The 19191-nt window shown below is 37.4% G+C and overlaps 1 protein-coding gene across 1 annotated transcript in view; it reads left to right on the top strand.

The window, feature by feature from the left end:
* The first annotated feature begins 2592 nt into the window (after window positions 1-2592).
* Window positions 2593-19191, top strand: part of LRRC63 (leucine rich repeat containing 63) — a 41421-nt gene continuing 24822 nt past the window's right edge. The window contains exons 1-4 of the mRNA XM_036078538.2: window positions 2593-2677; window positions 11023-11706; window positions 12180-12248; window positions 15219-15379. Coding sequence (XP_035934431.2) covers window positions 2593-2677; window positions 11023-11706; window positions 12180-12248; window positions 15219-15379 — 999 coding nt within the window. The remainder of the gene's footprint in view (window positions 2678-11022; window positions 11707-12179; window positions 12249-15218; window positions 15380-19191) is intronic.

Consider the following 19191-nt stretch of genomic DNA (forward strand, 5'->3'; position numbering starts at 1 on the left):
TGGTCAGTAAAACTGTATCTCAGTAGTTCTCATGGTTCCAACAACTTTTAAGAACATAGGAACCTGACTCAATTTAAATACTGGAACACAGATTAAGTATGTGAAATACACATTTTTATGCCTAAAAACAAACATTTTTCACACTTACAAAATATGCACAACAAATATTATTTGAGACAAAACCTAGCAATCAGATCTGCCTATTGTTGTCAACTTTCTTGTCTTTCTGAGAGGCTAATCAATCTGTGGAGTAGACATAGGCAAAAGAGGAATAAATCCATGGCAGCTGCCACAGTCTCATTGGGACCCAGGAATCCTACAAGGAAAAAGAAGCCACGTGCTAATAATACTCTAAAGAAAAACAAGCTGCATATTTCTCAGAGTCTGATGAATTACTTCTTTTACTTTTCTACTTTTTTCATTGACTGTTTTAAAATATATGCTTGGGGGCGCCTGGGTAGCTCAGTCCTTAAGCGTCTGCCTTCGGCTCAGGTCATGGGATCCAGCCCCGCATCGGGCTCCCTGCTCCCCGGGGGAAGCCTGCTTCTCCCTCTCCCACTCCCCGCTTGTGTTCCTTCTCTCGCTGTGTCTCTTTCTGTCAAATAAATAAAACCTTTAAAAAATAAAATAAAATATATGCTTGCTCCTAAGGAGAAAAAAGGAAGACTTGGTTAGGGAGTAAATCTTAAAAGATCCCCAAAGCTAGGCAGGTCTATACAGAAGTCTTTCATCTTCCAACACCTGTTACTAAAGTTCCTACACTTGTACTTAAGGGAAAAAAAATGAGACTGGGAGGAAGCTCCATCTGCTTTACTTTCTGAGTTGGGATTTACACACCTACTGATGAGTTCTCTCTCGCACTCTTTCCCCCTCAAATCTTCAGAGAAAACATGCACATACATGCAAACACAGACGATGTACTGACCACTGTACGTACAGGTTCAACACCATGACAGAGGAGACCAGCCATACTACAATAATCAAAACAAGTCACTGTTAACAGTGAGAAATGGGTTTCTTTTAAAGCCAGCTTGGACTCTTCATGTCCCTATTCCTACTCAGTTTCTCTTCATCCAGGAACTTGAAAGGAACAGAAAGACAAAACAGTTTGCATTAAAGGAAGAGAAAGAAAACAGCATGTTCGCTTTTCGGGGGTACTACAAAATCAGCAACGGGACCTGGCTGCGCCCAAGTGCAGCATTAAAGACTGCCAGCCCAGACCCTCAGATACGTCGTGTAATCAAGAAGAGTAAATAAATAATAGTGGTCATTGTCATTAAGAATGAAAATAGTAATAACGATTGTCACCACGGGGTTCCGTACAGCAGCAGCACATGGAGCGGACTTCTCCTCCAGCCCCCACCGCGCGCAGCCTCCCGGCAGCAGGACACCGCGGCGGAGAAAGGCCGGTGGGCTCCGCGCGCGCCGAGCCGTGGGGCGGGGCCGGCTCCGCGGGGTTCCTCGGGCACGCGCCCCGCCCGGCCCCGCCCTCCCCTCCAGCGCCTGCGAGGCCAGGGGGCTGGGCGGCATTATCGGCTTCCGGTTGCCAGGGCCAGTCTCCGTGGCCTCTGGCCGCGCCTTGCCAGGGGACCAGGGTAACCTAGGTGCTTCTAGAGCCACCACCTCCCTTGACCATTACCTCGCTGCCTAAATTCCGAGGCTAAGGGGAAAAGCCAGTTATTTTGAGAAGCAGCTGATTGCCTTTGAGGGTAGTATAGGAGTCCAACTGATCTTCTCTGATAATATGGAAGGAAAATTACCAGCATCAAGTGGACGTACTAACAGGGATCATACCTTGAGCGCTTGTCTGCAAAGTTATCTTTGGGGGATAAAACGGCCCATTTATGCAGCTCCAAAGCATCCCCTTCTGGACTGTCAACTTTGATGTTGCCCTGAGAACTAAGCGCATGTTTAGGGGGTCCATCTTCTGGCATCATTTCTAAATAGTACTAATTGGAACAGAGATCCTGGAAAATCTAATTAGATTGAAGACAATCTTATTTTTTGATTAAATAGTATAACCCAACTAGTAGTGGTTGCAATTTATAACAAGTCACTGTTACAGAAAGAAAACAACTTACTTGTGAATACTTAGATATGGTGGGTCTTAAGAGGCTATCACGGAGGGATTTCCTTATCTTTTTGACCAAATCTTTTTCCAAATATATAAGGTGATAACATTTTGAAGGTAGAGAAAAAAAAAATGAGTGTTATTTCTACTGTTCTGGAAAATCAGTATTTACTAGATGATCTAACATTGGCAGACTGAACATTTTTGCTAACATGGGAAATTTTAGAATGATCCTGATTGGTAATAGTATATGTATTTTCAAATTCTGTGTTAATTATAAACCTAGATTTTATCTAGATTCTTTCTAGAAGTTTTAAAGAATTTTCTTTCTTATCCTCTCTTTTATAGGAATTCTGCTTGGACTCAGTACAATAAGTACAATATTAGCACAGAATGATTTTCACTAAGATGTAATCTAGATTCTAACGAATGATTTTTCAGCAACAATTCAAACATATTCAAAACGTTTTCAATTCTCATTTAACCAATAGCTATGAAAAACGTGCTTATTGTTAATTAAAATGGAAAACCACCCACAACTACTTCGAAGACCTTTACCTCCAAAATTCCCTAAGCTGCCTTTAAGTAAGAAGAAAGTCCATACAGGTATGTGTGTTAATCAGATATGTTATTAAGTTTATTTATTTTTCATAGAAATTTCTCAGCCTGCACAGTTCAGAATCACAATAGTGAAAAAGACACTCACTAATAATCAGTAACTTACAAATGTTTGTTGTGAGATGATAACATCCAATTCAATTCTACAATTACAGTTGATCCTCATTGTTTGTGGATTCTATAGGTGCAAATTTACCTAACTGCTAAAATTATTTCTAACCCCCAAGGCAGTACCCTGTGCTGTACTTTGTCTTTTTAACTCAATGATATATCATGAAGAACACTTCAGAGCCACAGAGAGAACTCTTTCTCCTGTTGTAATAGGTGACACTGTATGCAGGAGAGTGGCATATACGGTGACTCTTGGTCATTAGTGGATGAGTATGAGCAGGGCAGTGAAAACACACATTCCCAGCTGACGTCCAGCAAGGGATATGCTCTGCCTTCTTGTTTCAGCTCTCATACTATAAACAACGGCCCCTTGCTCAGTTTGTTTTCAGTCTTTTCTCAGTGCCATGTTTTTAAATTTTTTGTGCTTTTTGTTGGTGATTTTGCTGTCTAAAATAGCCCCCAGGCATAGTGTTCCAGTGCTGCCTTGTGTTCCTAAGAACGAAAAGGCTGTGATGTGCCTCACAGAGAAAAACATATGTATTGGCTAAGCTTCCTTCAAGTATGAGTTGCAGTGTTGTTGGCTGTTTGTTCAATATTAATGAATCAACAATATATATTAAAGTGTCTCTAAATAGAAACACGTATAATACAAGATTGTGTATTAATTGGTTGCTGATAATGTTGAGACCAGAGGCCTAGAGGAACCTAACCCTGTATTTTTCCTAGAAGCAACGACTCAGTGTTGGATAATCCAGTGTTCACTGAGATTTTTATAGAACAGAACTGTCAGGAATAACAAGAATCAACCATACTTCTGAGCACAGTGCTAGGAATTGGGGGTGCAATAGTGAGCAAAAGAGACCTTGTCCATCCTCTTCACTGGTTACCCTCTGGTTGGATAAAATAATCATATAAGTAAATGTAAAATTATCCTGTGATAAGTGCTATGAAGTGAAGATGAGCCTCTTGAATAACTATCACTTTATATAATACCCTTAATCCTCTATTTCCGTATGTGGTATCTATTGACTCCTCACTTGTAGCAATGATAAAATTAGCATATTTCCACTTCTTTCCCCTTTTCAGGGGAAAAATCTAAAATCAAGTGGTTGAGTTGATTGTTTTCATTGTAATTTTAGTTGATATATTCATTATTTTATAATGTATTTCCTTATTTTAGTGTCAACATTTATACTATGAAAATATGTGTAGTCTGTAACTTGATTTACAATGTTAAATTATTACCTTTGATTCATGGCTATTAAAGATATATAAATCAACATGCCATACAACCTCCAATTTCCTATCCTACTTTCCCTTTCAACTTTTGTTATATCCGTTCTACATTTCTTTTGTGTTCTATATTTCTACATTTACAATCTGTTCTATAACAATAATGCTGACACAGTTATGTGGATTTACTGCTCACTACCAGTTCTTTTGTTGTAGTTTTTTCATTCATCTTTTAGTTGAAGTTTATCCGCGAGTACAGGACTGATTAATTCTTTTTTTGTCAGGGAGGTGGGGGGGCTCTCCTGCTTTTTGGCGCCTCAGAAGTTCTATGACCTTGACTGTTATCAATCCCATGTTTCCAAAGGCTCTTGGTAAAGTACTTTGCATTTAGTAGGTGTTCAAAATATTTGTTGAATGAATTCATTAATACTTAAAATGACTCAAGTACAGTTTATAAAAATGAATATTCAAACACTGAAATAAAACCCTGAAATAAATACCTATAATTTGCCTACGACTCTAGATACTATAGGGAATTAATAACCTGAATGAGCTGGTGCTTGCCTTTCAGGACATTTTAAGACCTTTAATCAAGTTCTAAAGATGAGTTACACATAAAATCAGAACCTTAAATAACAATATAAGGCAGCATAGAATTTATGTCCAATTAGTGGTACAGATGGTAGTTCATAGATATGAGAGAGCACTGGGGCTGGAATGGGGCTTGAACTAGGACTTGAGGAATTGGTAAAAGTGGAATGAAATATGTTTTATAGAGGAGACCTGTGTCATTTCTGATGACGGAGGAGAGTCTTTTGGAAAAGTAGAAATTTAATATATTAGAAAAAAAAAAGAAAAGAAATCACGGGGAAACGTATCAAAAACTAGGGAAGTATAGAATTGAAAAGATGATAGCATCTTCACTGAGAGGATTTCCCTAAGCACCTCTTCGCCCTCCACCCAGTCAGAGTACCTTCCTTTATGCTCCGTTAGTATACCACGTTTACCCCTACCAAGCACTTATCATTCTCTGGTGTAACTGTTTTTGTTTTGTTTTGTTTTGTTTTTTTGGTTTTTTTAGATTTTATTTGAGAGAGAGCACACACAAGCAGGGGGAGGGGCAGAGGGAGAGGGAAAAGCAGGCTGGGAGCCCCATGTGGGACTCCATCCCAGGACTCTGGGATCATGACCTGAGCCAAAGGCAGACGCTTAACCCACTGAGCCACCCAGGCGCCCCCTCTGGTGTGACTGTTTACCTGCCTAGTTTCTATACTAAATTGTGAACTATTGGCTGTTAGTAAGGTGTGTGCTGTGTGATTGTACCCTCAGCACTGTGTACATCTGGTACATGGTATGTGTCAAACGTTTATGGAATTAATGAGAACAGTAAGTGTGGGCTATATTAATAAAGAAAGATGGATTGAATAAGGTTTAAGGTAGACTTTGGAAAGAAGAAAATGATCTCCGTTTTTTCGTAAGAGAAGGTATTCCACGCAGTGTGATCAACCTAAGAAATGAAATCATACATAAGCAGTATGGGCTTTGTGTTCATCAGTAATAATTAGAGTATCTGAAGGTTTCCATTGGAAATTAATGAGTCATTACTCAGCAAGCTTAGGTGAAGTGGATCCAATTCACATAGATTTTTACTCACCAAACTAAGGAATCTGAGTTATCGCTGATCAGATTCAGATAATGTGATGGAAATGTTATCAGGCTGTGTCAGAAAATCAAGGGTGAAGTTAGATCAATGTCAACTAGGATGATGGCAGTGAAAATTAGAAGGGAAAATCTGGGTTTTTTTTTTAAATATCACTTAACTGCAATAGAAAAAGTTTGAAATGCAAGAGCCTGTGTGAAGGCACTTCATAAACTATAAGATCATTGCGTAGTTTTGAGATGTTACACTCCTTGTAATACTTCTTGCTTGGCCTGCAATTGTTTACTGACTTGCAGCAACCTGGAAAGTGCAAAAGTCCCTAGAGTGGGAGTCCAGGGATCTGAATGCTGGTCTTAGCTCCAACACTGATATGATGCATGGCTTTAGGAAGTCAGTCAGTCGGTGGGTCTTATCTTTCTATTCTGAAACAGCAGAACTTAATTAGGTCACTGATTTTCAATCCTTTTCTCCACTATAAACCAAATGAAGATGGGACATGAATCCATCAGAACAATAGCTCACTTCTTCATTGATTCTCATGGTAGAAAAGGAAAGGGGAGTGGAGTGGGGAAGGAAAAGAAGTAGGGAATTAGAAGCTTTGGAGCTGACATATATAATTTGAGTATAGCCTGGAGGTGATTAATTGGATATGTTAAATGTGAGGACTGAGGAATTGGAAGTATGGTAGACTGAAAAATAACCCCATAAAAAGATATCAACATCCTAATCTCTAGAACCTGTGAATGTTACCTTATATGGCAAAAAAAAAAATGTTATATGGGGTTACAGATAGAATCAAGTTAAGGATCTTGTGATGAAAGATTATTTTGGATTATCCAGGTGGGCCCAAAATACAATCACATGTATCTTTATAAGAGAGAGGCAGAGGGAGATTACACACACAGAGGAGAAGATGATATGAAGATGGAGCAAAGAGAGATTTGAAGATGCTGGCCTTGAAGATAAGAGTGATGTGGCCACAAGCCATGGAGTGCTGGCAGCCACCAGAAGCTGGAAGAGGCAAGGAATGGATTCTCTACAAGAGAGTCCAGAGAGAACATGGCCCAGCTGACACCTTGATTTTTGGCTCAGTGATGTAATTTTGGCTTCTGGCCTCCAGAAGTGTGAGAGAATAAATTTCTGTTGCTTTAAGCCACCAAGTATGTGGTAATTTGTTACAACAGCTAGAGGAAGCTAATACAAGAGAAATCCAGGATTCCAGTATGTGTATGTGTGTGTGTGTGTGTGTGCGCACGCACATATGTGTGACAAGATAACAGATGTATCTCTATGAGATAAAGGAGAACAGAAACTGCTGATGAGTTTGGTATAGACATGATAAGTTTGAGGTGCTTAGGGTTTCCAGACCCAGACTTAGAATTATTGTATGTGGAAAATTAGTTAAAAGTGAGAGGAGGGATAATGATAGAACCTTTGGGAATACTAAATGGTAAATTGAGAAAGATTTGTCTAGAGAAAGATGAATGGCCAGGTGGCATTAATGGAGAAATGATGGTGTTCTCATGAGAGCCAAGGAGAGAGTGAATTTCATGAAGAGAGTGGATTAAAGTATCAAATGCTAAAAAGAGGTCAAATAAAGTTAGTAATAATGTGTCTCCATTAGGTTTAGCAACCAGATATCAATAACTTTGTGATAACAGCTTTGGTAGTAGAGGTGGAAAGTTCTAGGTCATAATGGTTTGAAAAGTAAATGGGAGGAGACTTTGAAAGGACAATGAAAGAAATTTTTATTGTAAATTAAATATCCTTTCTAAATGCAGCACATCAAACGTAAGCTGTCTTGTTTTTTTTGATTATCAAGATAGCTGGAATTTAAAGTATTAATACCAATCAATAAAGTATATACCAATTCAAAATAAAAGAAAGTAGACTTAGATGAATTATAAATGTATATCGCAAACTTCAGGGAAACCACTTAAAATTTTTTTAAAAGAAGTATAATTGATATGCTAAGAGAGAAACTGAGAAACTGAAGGAGAGAAACTGAATCATAAAATGCTCAATTGAAACCAGAAAAAGAAGAAAAGGAAGGGAAGATTTAAAAAAGAAGAAGACGAAGCAGCAAAACAATAGCAATGAATGGAAAACTTTATAAATGTGGCAGATATTAAGCCAATAACACCCATAATTCATTAAAAGTGAATGGTCTAAGTATACCAATTAAAAGATAAACTGTTACAGCAGATAAAAAAACAAGACCCAACTCTATGTTGTCTACAAGAAACTTACTTTAAATATAAAAACACAGGTTAAAAGTAAAGGTGCAGAGAAAGGAGCATACTAACACTAAACAAAAAAAAGCTGAAGTAGCTATATTAATTTCAGACAGAGCAGATTCAGAACAAGAAAAATTATTAGGGCTAAATGGGGCGATACTTAATTATAAAGGGGTCAATTCTTTAAGAAGACATAATAATCTTTGACATGTACCCCAAAGAGGGAATCAAAATATCTGAGGCAAAAACTGCTAGAATTGTTAGGAGAAATAGATAACTCCATTATTATAGTTTAAGAGTTCCACACCGCTTATCAGTAATTAATAGATCCACAGGTGGAAAATTAGTAAGGAACCAAATAGTACCATCAACAGGATCCAATTGTCCTCACCTAACAACAGCAGAGAACATTCTTCCCAAACTCCTATAAGACTCTCATCAAGCTAGACCACATTCTGGGCCACAAAACACACTTTTAAAAGAACAGATATTATACAGTGTTTGCTCTCGGAACACAATGGAGTTAAACTAAAAATCAATCACAGAAGGATATGTGGGAATCCCAAAATATCTGGAGATTAAACAACACACTTAGATAGGACATGGGTCAAAGTAGTCACAGAGATATTTTAAAATGTTTTGAACTAAATGAAAATAAAAATACAACCTATCAAAATGTGTGGTATACAGCAAAAGTAGGGCTTAGAGGGTATGTATAGCCTTGAATGCATATATTAGGAAAAGATTAATCTAGAACAAATACTCTAAGTTTTTACCTTAGGAAACTAGAAAAGGAGAAGAATAGGTATCCTAGTCAATCATTCAGAAGGTAATCTAGATGAACTCTAGAAGCAGAATGCCAATGCTGATGGATGCCTTCACGGGCACATTTCCATGAATGATACAAATTCATTAAAAGATGAATAACTACAATGAAATCATACCACCCTCAACATGAATTTTCAGAAGTATCCAAAAGGCAAAACAATAGCACAATAAAAAAAAATCAGTGGTTGCCAGAAGTTTGTTCAGGGAGAGGAGAAGTGTTGAATAGGTGAAGCACAGGGGAATTTTAAGGTGGTGAAATTTTTTATGATATTTTAATAGTGGATGCATGACATTGCACATTTGTCAAAATCTATGGAACTGTACAACACAGAGAATGAACCCTAATGTAAACTATGGACTCTAATTGTATGTCAACATTGGTTCATCAGTTGTAATAAATGTCCTACACTAATGCAAGATGTTACTAATAGATAAAACTGTGTGCAGCAGAGGGGAATGTATGTCTTCTTGCTCAAGTTTTGTTTTGTTTTGTTTTGTTTTTTTGTATCTAAAACTGTTCTAAAAACAAAGTCCATTAATTTAATTGAAAGTTAGATTAAATAAAGTGAAACAACAAACAGAACAGAGAAGAGAAGAAAAGGCATCAAACTGAGTGTAAATTACTTCAGTTTGCCATTGAAGGGAAGGATAAATTTGGTGAGATGGTGGTGGTTGGAAGGAGTTCTGGAGTTTGTTGAGGATTTTGCTTGTGTTACTATGTTTGTTTTAATATGGGAGAGAGAAAAAAAAGGTGAAGATAGTGGTGTAACCATTTTATTGAATGAGTTACTTTTTATTAGTTCCATATAAAGAGGAAGCAAACATTCTCCTCCTAGGGCCCTTCAAACTCACATGGCACACATCTCTCTTACCAGGCTTTTCTCATCACTTTCAGCTATGAGCCTTGTTTCATTTTCAGATATTAAACGAATATTTCAATCTAAATCATTACTTTTAACTAGCATGAAATCAAACCTTGCTCTTTCTCCCAGCTCAGACTAGGTCTGCTAATTTTTAGACAAGTCAAAGGAAACAGGGGCATGATAAGTCCTTCCACCTTGTTCTTTACTTCTTTTCCACAACTTATAGTTTCTGCTCCTCCATAGGTGGGGCTAGGGGTGGGGAAGAGTTAAGGAATGAAGGTAAGAATCAGGCATCAGTCTCTACCCCCTGAAATGTCAGGAGATACAGATCAAGTAGTTTCAAGGATCCTCTTGCCTTGCTCCAACTGGAACACAGCACTGGATGGGCTAATACTTTTTTGCTACTCTGTATTAGTGGGGGATGTGAGGAGGGGAGTGGTGAGATGTTATATTCTCCTTGTGGCATACACTCCTCTTCTCTATAAATGGTTCTCTGAGAATTCCCCTTATGGTTTGAGGTGGGAGGAAAATCATCCTCTTCCACCCACCACGGGGAGGGGAAGGTAGGGAAAACACATACCATCCCAATAGCTCTATTCAGAACAATTCCTCTCTCTGAACTCAGGTCAGTCTCTAGCCATCTCTTATATATAGATAACAGATGGGTGAGAGTTGGATTTGTTTTGGCCATCTCTTTGCGAGCCTTGCCTTAATGAGTCTGTTATCTCTTCCTTAGAAGGTAGAGGTCCTCATCATTTATTGTACTCAACTGAGACAATGGAAGAAAAGTCATTTAACATTCAGTCACATAGGAAAGAGAAAGTATATTTGGTGTAGTGAGGTATTGAAGAATGCAGGCCTAGTGCATTTTCTGGACCTGAGAGAAAAGAACATTTACCATTATAACATAACTGAAGAGTACCTTGTAGCCAATATCAGGATGTTATTGTGTTCAGACATTGGTCTGCCATTTGGCATTGAAAAGAAATGTCTTTGCTCGAAGAAGTTTCAAATGAAGAAGAGGTAATGGTAAGTGATAAATAACAAAACTTCATCAAAATCATTTTGCCCATCCATATTTCCAGTTTTAGTAGTAACTGCTCAAAAAAAACTCCCCTTTATGTCCTACTCTTCTATCAATTCTGTTCTTCCAAGAGTTGCTTCCTACCCTTTCTAAACCAAATACAATTTAGTCTTTCCCTTTCTCCAATTGATCAAACTTTACCCCAGTCAGCTAAACAAAAGTCCTGAGAGCTGAGCAAGCATATACAGAAATTTTTAGAAGGTGAAAGAGGGGTGAGTAAATAAAGAAAAGCTATGAATGCTAACACATTAATAGTTTTGTCCCTGATACCTTGATAAATATAAACTAATTGTGCTTTTTTTTTTTTTCTGGTTTAGCCAAGACTGGTAAAACTGAGCCAAAACATGTAAAGTTCATTCAAGATGAAACCACTTCAATTGAAAGAAAGAAAACTAGTTTTCCTGATGTTGTTTCAAGAAATCAACCACAAACACTTGTCAAAATCCAAAATCTTTTTCTTGATCATTATATACAAGAAAGAGTGACTACTATTTCAATACCCAGAAAAACTTTTAAGAATGTCTATTGGCACATTCCAGAGACTGCTACTGGTTCCATATTTTTTCCAACCTGTCATTCAGCCTCAAGTCGGGTTTTTGGGAAAGAAACAAGACAAATGAAAAGATCAAGAAAATCAAAAGAAAAAGCATCAAAAATAATAAATTTTTATTTTGGTGACATGTTCAAAGACATTCTGTTTCTCTCCTCAGAGTTCTCCAGGCTTCCAAATACCACTTCCCCAGCTATTCCTCCCAAACCCAAGGAAGTTCACTCTGAGTATCTACCTTTATCTACCTATACTTTTAGGCAATCTCTGATAGGGCCACATGCAACAGTGCCAAGCCCTGTTCCAGGATTTAGGCGTGCTAAAGCAGAAAGACCATGGGCTAAACATTTAAAACAAAATACTGCCATGGTACTAAGTATTACTCATTTTCCAGGCCTCTTGTCCATACCAACACCAATTTTGCCAAGAAAACCTCGAAGACAGTCTTTGTTAGGTAAATCCATTCTGAACATGGTTTGTAATAATGGGATCAAGTAGATCAAAGGGGAGAGAAGGCATGCAAAGGGTAGTTATCCCTTGGGTTTGCAGCTTTGGATGATGGGATCACTTTTTGCCTATACATTCAATATATGAGCCAGAATGCAATAACAGAGGTACTGACCTTGAAGATCTTCCAAGGTGAAACTGGGTGCTCTACCCAAATGGTGGTAGTGGGAACCTGATGAGGGAGTTCAAAGGATCAGAAAAGTCAATATAAAAGAGCAGTGAGAATGAACAATCATTCAGAAGGTAATCTAGATGAACTTTAGAAGCAGAATGCCAATGCTGATGGATGCCTTCATGGACACATTTCCATGAATAATACAAATTCATTAAAAGATGAATAATTATAATGAAATCATAACACCCTTAACATGAATTTTCACAAGAATCCAAAAGTTGGTTCACTTTTTTTCTTTTTTCTAGAAACTCATATAACAGAATCTGAAAATGTAGAAAGTACTCCAAGGCACAGCATGCCAAACCTGCCTGAAGGTAAATGCTATATCATTCTTTAAAAAACTGTATATAAGTCTATCTCTCTATAAAAGCATTCATGATTTTGTGTGTTGGTGTATGTGTGTGCGATTCACATGCATGTCTCACCTCATTTTCAGCTCTTTAGGCCATTTAGTCAGTAACTATTTTTTTTAAATATTGACTATAAACCAAACTTTGTACTGATGTTGGGAACATAAAAGCTCAAGTATCCTTAATCTGGGTGGGGCAGATAAACATGAAATAATAAAAAGTAACTACTTTCCAAGCGCCAGGCACTATTCTAAGTGCTTTGACTTTAGCTACCAAGCAGAAACAAATGAAAGATTATCTTTAAAGAAAATTACATCATCCTAGACTCACATTATTTCTACAAAAAATTTCACACAGTGAGTAGTAAACAATTCATAATTGTGAGGCACACGAAGAAAGAGACAAAATGAATGAGAACTATCAAAAAAGTAAGCAGTAAAAACATGCCCACAGGAGATCCAGGTGTTAGAATTATCAGATACAGATTTTTAAATAACTTGAAGACTTTTGGTCTGTCTACAATTGAGTAGCTTGTATTGGACAAACCCTCCCATCAAAATCAACTATTAAAGCTGCCCAAAATATATAAAATAGCTACTGAAGGTATTGGAGAGTAACCATTACAGGCCTGACATGAGCGGCTACAATCTTTGAAATAAGGGAAGCTCGTAAGTCAGCTCTACATTTACCTTGGCTTTTGCCTAAGGTCATTTGTGGTGTTAAAGAATAGAGCACAAGTAGGAAGGGGTAGTACTGAGTTGAGGAGATAGCCATCAGTCTTCAGAGCTGTCAATATAGCTGGGGCTTGAGATGCAAAATCTCAGAGAGAAGAAAAGTGAGTCCAAATATCTGCACACATATCTGCTGATTTCTAATCTGTGCATATGCAGGATAAAACTGGTGTATATCAGCTGATATTTTCTGCTAAGAAACACAGCAGAAAATATCAGCTGAGATGCTAAAGAATGAACATATATTTTCATAGTGGCATGGAAGACAGTTATTGGAATTAAAGTTCTGCCAAAATGTAGGGGCCTTGTAAATACACTGGGCTTTTAGTTGAAGATCCCGAGGACCCATGCATTAGAAATAAGGATGATGTTTTAGAAAAAGGCACAAAACTAAAATAGATTATACCTAACAAAGTCAAAACCAATCTTTAATGAATCAAAGTGATACTCTTTGCCCAATCAAAGAAAATTTAACACTTGCTGGAGAGACATAGCGTTATCCTGATCCTTTAAAATTCTCATCCACAATGTCCAGCATTAAATTTAAAAAATCACAAGGCATCCTAAAAACAGGATAAAATGTCTGAAAATCAGTAGAAAGAAACAGAGCCATAGAATCAGATACTGAAGTTTTCAAATGAGGGTTTTAAAATAATTGTGACTACTATGTTTAAGAAAATAAAGAATAAATTGGAGAATCTTACTAGAGAACTAGAATTTTTGTTTTTAAAAACAAGAGTTAAATAAAATTCTAGAATAGAAAAGATTATATAACAAATTAATGATTCAATTAATGATTAAACATAGAACACTCCAACTATAGAACTTTCTCTTTTTTCTAGTTTACTTATTGTGAAATGATTACCACAATAAATTAATATCTATCACTCCACATTTTTCTTGTTATGAGAATTTTTAAGATTTCAAATATATAGGACAGTATTGTTAACTATAGCAACCATTGGACTCTCTGAGCCCACTATCCTTCCCAGTAGTTCTGTACCATTATCTGTGACATAAATTAACTTCTCAGTCTCTTCCACATCATAAGCTGAAACAAGTCATGCTGCTACTTCTGATTTATTCAGTTTGTCCCACTCTGGTGGTTCCCTCTTTGAAAAATTCCAGGTGAGTTTAAGGGTCTTCAGATCCTTCAGAGATCCATCAGGGAATTTGTACTTACCTCTCCACCTCCATCTCCTTCATTTCCACTCAAAAACCAACTGCTTGGGCTTAGTCCATGAAGATAGGTGAGCTGGGAGCGGGCCACAGACTTAGGTCTTAACTCACTCTCCTTTCCTTCTTGCTCCACTGTCCGAAGACAAGGACTCTCTCTATCATATCACACATCTTTCTGCTGCAGTTAACTTTTACATCTATTGATCTGAAATGGGCACACACGGCCTATTTTAGAAACTAGAAACTGAACATTGTTTTCTCTGGTCTAGGATGCATTATATCCTTTTGTTGAAGCAATGGCATAAGAATTACTGAGATTGTAAAATATGATGCTGCAAATAATGCAGCAAAAATGGCTGTGAATATAAAATTTATGTTACAAAATTTCAATATATTTTCCTGCTGCACTTAGGTGTATACTTGGATAGGACATTTTTGATGGAAGGTGAAACCCACAAGGGTCATGATAAAGTAAATTTAGATGATCTCTGGTTAACTTCTGAGTTGTTTGGATTTTTTTCTCTTCTTGTGTGGGGTCTTCAAACTGAGGGAAGGAAGCTGAATTACATAAGGCACTTGAAATATGCATCAAGATGGTATTAGGAGAAAAAGCAAGGTTGCTCCTTGGGAGGTGATCTCTATCTGCCTTATGATTATATGGTCCTTTATTAGTTTTATGAAGCAAGAAGTTGCTTATGTAAATTAAAAAAATTTTTAAAAATATTTTTACATATAACACAAAAAGACTGAGATTGATGGAATTTAACTTATCTAGATAGAAATCTATAAGCATGTGGTTTTCTTTTTGAAAGACAATTGTACTAATATTTGAAAAAACACACACAACACCCTGTTTAGCAACCAGCTGAGATTGGGTGGGTGAAGGTTATGAGGAATCTCTTCCAGAGGATTTACACAGCTAACCTATTTATTATGATTCACTGTTATCATAACATAAATACTTTTTAACTTGCATTCTAAGTGCTAACACAGTTGAGTCTCATGTTTTCTTTTGTTTACTTAGGTATCATTAAATCTAGAAAACCAGAGGAATCACAGGCATGTCTCATTCGTGGTGGAGGTCTTAAGACTATTAATGCAACACAATATGAAACAATAATAGCCATGACCAACCTCGCCATAGTAAACTGTCAAATATATGGAAGAAATGCACTTAGTCTTAAGGTATGCTAGATCTTTTTAATGGCAACTTCTTTTTGTATTATCAATTATTTTTGCTTTAGGTTTCTTAATTTAGGTTAGTTTCCATGTTATTGAAGGGATCTTTCCTGTTGCAATAGAGATTTTCCAGGAAAACACTAAGATTTATCTCTAAACCTATGTCCTAGTTTGCCTTCATTCTAGTTTCTTAAAATGTTAAGATCCAAAGCAATTGGATGTTTTTCATTATAGTGTTTTTTCATTATCTAGCATGATAAGAAAATACCTCTAATAGTATTCTGAACCCAGTTCCACCATGGTGGGGGGAGTAATTTCCCCACACCACCAAGCAATTCTCAGACACCAGTTGGGTGTCCTACAATTCAACTCAATTCTGCCACTACCTAGAGCTAACACCAGATTCCATAGGTAAAATGCTCAGTCCCTCAAGAATGCCTTCCAGCTCAGAATGCCAATCACAAGCCCAGGTTGTTACTTGCACTTCTGACCACTGCTTATAAATTAGAGGTTCCCATGACCCTCTCCCTGGGTTCAATTAACTGGCTAGAGTAGCTCTGAGAACTCAGGAATCCCATTTAATTACTAGATAACTGGTTTATTACAAAAGATATTAAAGGAATTAAAGGATATGAGTCAACAGTCAGATATAGAGATACATAGGACAAGGTATGGAAAAAGGATATGGAGCTTCCATGCCCTCTTCAGGCACAACTCTCCCCAAATCTCCATGTATTTACCAACCTGGACACTTTCCAAACCCTGTCCTCTTGGTTTTTATGAAGGCTTTATTACATAGGCATAATTGGTTAAGCCCTTGGACTTTGGTGATTGAACTCAATATCCAACCCCTCTCCCCTCCCTGGAGGAGGGGGGAATTGGTGAGGCAGAAAGTGCCAACACTCTAATCACATAGTTGGTTTCCTGGAAACCAGCTTCCGTCCTTCAGTGCTTTCCAAAAGTCACCTCATTAACATAAACACAGTTGTAGTGGAAAGGGACTTGTTATGCATTTCACCTTTATGGCTCTGAAGTGATTTCAGGAACTGAGGACAAGGGATCAAATATAACAAAAGATGATCCAGTTGCTCTTATGTCTCCAGAAATTTCAAGAATTTGGGGAACTGTGAGCCAGGAACTTCGAGTGAAGACCAAATATATATGAGAGATATATTTTGGTCATCTGAGTGACCAAATACAGATTCTTTTGAATTAGAACATCACAATCTCTAACACATTCTATGCTGTCAATATAACCTAGATGCCAAAGGAACAAAAGACACCAAAGAAAACCACAGACCAACACCCCTTATGAAAATAGATAAAAATCCTTAGCAAAATACTAGCAAACTGAACCAAAAAAATTAGAAGGATTATATATAATAACAAAGTGACATTTATTCTTGAAATAAAAGGATGATTCAACATAAGAAAATCAATCAATATACATTAATGCATAAAGGTAGAAAACATAATCATCTTAATTGATGTAGAAGAGGAATTTGACCAAGACTTAGTTCTTTAAAAGGATTAATAAAATTTCTAAATCCATAATATGATTGGTGAAGGAAAAAAGGAAGAAAACTCTAAATACCAAATTCAAAATAAAAAAAGGGGAAATCACCACATGTCTCACAGACATTAAAATAAAAGATAACAAAACACTCAGAATAACCTTTTCCCAGTAAGTGCCACGGCTGTGATGAAATGGAAAAATTCCTTGGAAAACACAACTTGCTGAAACAGGCACAACAAGAAATAGAACACCAATACAGTTTTGTGCCTGTAACAAAATCTAGTTAAATTTTTAATTAAGAGCCCCTTCACACGAAGAAAGTTCTAGGCACATAGGAATTTCCTGGTGAGTCTATCAAACATTTAAGGAAAATAACACCAGTTTACATGAACTCATTTTATGATGCCTATTAAACTCCCACACAAAAGCCAGACAAGGATATTATAAGAAAGGAAAATTATAGACCAGAATTTTTCATAAATTAAGTGCAAAAATTCTCAACAAAATATTAGCAAATCAAATTCAGCAATATCAAAAATTAAAAATGAAGGATAATGTATCATGACTAAATGAGGCTTTCACAAGAAATTAAAAGTTGTTTTAATATTTGGAAACCAGTGTTATTCTCAACAATATCATCTCAATAAATTAAAAAACTTGACAACATTCAACACCCATTTAAGATGAAAGAAAGCGGCGCCCGGGTGGCTCAGTCCCTTAAGCATCTGCCTTCGACTCAGGTCATGATCCTGGGGTCCTGGGATGGAGCTTCCTGTCAGGGCTCCCAGCTCAGCGAGGAGCCTGCTTCTCCTTCTCCCTTTGCCCCTCACCCCAGCTTGTGCTTTTTCTCTCTCTCTCTCAAATAAATAAAATCTTTTTTAAAAAGATGAAAGAAAACAAATATACCTCTAAGTAAACTAGGGTTAAAGGAAACCTTTCATAATTAAATAAAGGGTATCTATGAAAACTCTGCAACCAGCATCATACATAATCAGTTAAGGATTGAATACTTTCTCCCTAAGATTAGGGGCAAGGCAAGAAAATTTTTTACTTCACTTTTATTCTACATTGTAATGATGATTCTAGTCACTTACATTAGATAAGGTATACTGAAAAGGAAGAAGTAAAACTATCTTCATTGGCATACAACATGATTGCTTATGTAGAAAATCTTAAGGAATCTCAAAAAAATCCTACTAATTAAGTAAATTTAGCATGGTTGCTAGATTTACGCCATAATGTTCTTTATTACAGAGGGATCTAATCCAGGGTCACATGTTGAATACAGTTGTTTCAGTTTCTTTCAAGCTGGTGTGTTTCCAGCTTTCTTTGACTTTCATGACTTTGAAGCTTAAAAATCACAGGCAAGTTATTTTGAAAAATGTGCATTATTGTGGGTTTGTCTTAGATTTTCCAATGATTAGATATAGGTCATTCACCTTTGGCATTAATATCTCAAAAGCTTTTTTTAATTCTATCATATCACATGGTGCATGATTTCAATTTATCCCATTACTAACAGGGTTTACTTAGATTACTTGTTTAAAGTGGTATCCTCAGAGCTTCTCCACTGTTACTCTTTTCTCCTTTGTACTTAATATGTAAAAACTATGCAAATAATCTTATTTCTCATCAAATGTTCAATTATTTATTAATTTACATCATTGTTTCATGTGGTGAGTATAATCTGTTATACCGTTATTTATTTTTATTCTGAAGTTGTCCCAGATTTCATTAGTAAAAGCTCATTCAAGTTGGTTTCTGTGTCCTTTCGACGTTTCCTGTCATGTGCTATGGCTGGTGTGGGCTGGGGATCCCAGAGCGCTCTGAGATGGGGCTACCCTGGTGGGATGGCTGGAGCTGAAGTGGGCATGGGCTGAGGTGGTCCTAGGATTCTTTGTGCAGAGGGTCCTCTGACAGGACAGCTGAAACTGAAGTGGGTGCAAGCCAAGTGGTCCTATCATGCTCAGCACAGGGTCACTCTGGTAGGGTGGCTGGAATTGAGATGAGGCACAGACCAGGGTGTACTGGGGTGCTCTGTGCAGGGGGTGCTAGTGGGGTGGCTGGAGCTGAGGAAGGGGGCAGGCTGGGGGTTCCTTGGGATGTTTTGCACAGGGAATACCCTGGTGGGGCGCTGGGGCCATAGCAGGCATGAGCCAGGAAGTCCCAGAGCACTCTTCACTAGGGGTGCCCTGACAAGCCATCTGGAGCTAAAGTGGTGCAGGCCTGGAGTGTTCTGGGGTGTTTTGCACCTGTGTCACCTTGCCTTGATGGTTGGAGCTGTAGTGAGCACTGACTAGGA

This window comes from Halichoerus grypus, chromosome 4, assembly GCF_964656455.1.
Source record: "Halichoerus grypus chromosome 4, mHalGry1.hap1.1, whole genome shotgun sequence".
NCBI classification, from domain to species: domain Eukaryota; kingdom Metazoa; phylum Chordata; class Mammalia; order Carnivora; family Phocidae; genus Halichoerus; species Halichoerus grypus.